This window comes from Echinops telfairi, unplaced genomic scaffold (assembly GCF_000313985.2).
Source record: "Echinops telfairi isolate 266 unplaced genomic scaffold, ASM31398v2 ScPeMD7_7467;HRSCAF=8505_1, whole genome shotgun sequence".
NCBI classification, from domain to species: Eukaryota; Metazoa; Chordata; class Mammalia; order Afrosoricida; family Tenrecidae; genus Echinops; species Echinops telfairi.
The window spans coordinates 27,765,286-27,766,571 of NW_022111368.1; the positions used below are offsets into that span (position 1 = coordinate 27,765,286).

At 63.8% G+C, this 1,286-nt stretch overlaps 1 protein-coding gene across 1 annotated transcript in view; it reads right to left on the minus strand.

Annotated features, from left to right (window-relative positions):
* Positions 1 to 479: 479 nt before the first annotated feature.
* Positions 480 to 1,286, minus strand: part of CNNM3 (cyclin and CBS domain divalent metal cation transport mediator 3) — a 23,708-nt gene continuing 22,901 nt past the window's right edge. The window contains exon 10 of the mRNA XM_045283834.1: positions 480 to 1,039. Within this exon, the coding sequence (XP_045139769.1) occupies positions 975 to 1,039 (65 nt within the window). The 3' untranslated portion in view covers positions 480 to 974. The remainder of the gene's footprint in view (positions 1,040 to 1,286) is intronic.

The following is a 1,286-nucleotide window of genomic DNA, read 5'->3' on the forward strand; positions in this document are numbered from 1 at the left end:
TTTTTTTTTTTTTTGAGAAAGGTGATGGGGGTAGCTACCTGACCCCCTCGCTGCTCTGTGTGCATCGGTGCACACAGCGCCACCTGCACACGAGGCCTGTGAGGGGCTCAGAGGACCAGCAGACACCTGGCGGCCATCACCTGAGACCAGACGTTGTCAATGGGATTAGCTGCACCAGCCGGACCTGCTGCTGCTCCGTGTGACCTCTGAAAGAACAGCGACTGACAATACTCTATCGGCAGTGGAGGAGCCGGAGCTGCGGAAAGGCAGGCCCAGGCTCTGTAGTGCCTGCTCTCCCCGGCTGGCCCCGGGCCGGGCAGCAATCTCCACAGGAAGGAGCCCGAGCCAGGGGCACACCTGTGGGGAGCCGCGTTTCTAGGTTTGGCAGACGGAATGTGCTCTGGAATTGCGATCTGAACCCTTGGGTGCTCGGAGTGCTGCCCAGGCTCTGTAGTGCCTGCTCTCCCCGGCTGGGGCCGGGCCGGGCAGCAATCTACACAGGAAGGAGCCCGAGCCAGGGGCACACCTGTGGGGAGCCGCGTTTCTAGGTTTGGCAGACGGAATGTGCTCTGGAATTGCAATCTGAACCCTTGGGTGCTCGGAGTGCTGCCCGTGGAGAGGCCGGCAGATGAAAAGCCACGTGAGGACTGGACGGTCAGGCCTGACAACATACAGGCAGCAGTCACAGGCACTCACACTGAGGCTCTGCCGGGAGTCTGTAGAAACACACTGCACCATCACCACCGGGGTGGGTGGGGCGGGGGTGGGCACAGAGACAGTTCTTCCAAAAGCTGGCCTGGAGGGCTGCAGCCCACCTCCTGCGGACCTGCTGAAAGCTCCTGGCCCCTGCACCTGGGGTGGAGCGCGGGGCCATCTAGAACGTGGCCACGAGGGAACGGGCAGGATGGCATGAGCGCCTCTAGTTCCCGGCGCTTGTTCGTCCACCCCCAGGTCTGGGGCTGCTTGGCAGGGACTCAGACGCCTGGGTTCCGCCCGGGGCTCTCCTCTGCGGGGACGCCTGGCCGGCTGTGGGGGGACCCTAGGGGGGAGAGCAGAGGAGTTGAACCAGTTGGCAGAGCCAGCCAAGGCAGCAGTATCCACTCACACACCAACAAGCTGGGGCTTCGGGACGGGCAGGGGCAGGTATATCTGGAGGAGCCCAGGGCTGTGTCAGGAACACAGTGGGCATCCCAAGCACTGGGCGCAGCGGCACCCCGAGAAGCAGAAGGCAGGGGCTCAGGGCTGGGGAGGAAGGCCTGCCCTGGACAAGGAAACTCCCCCTCGGG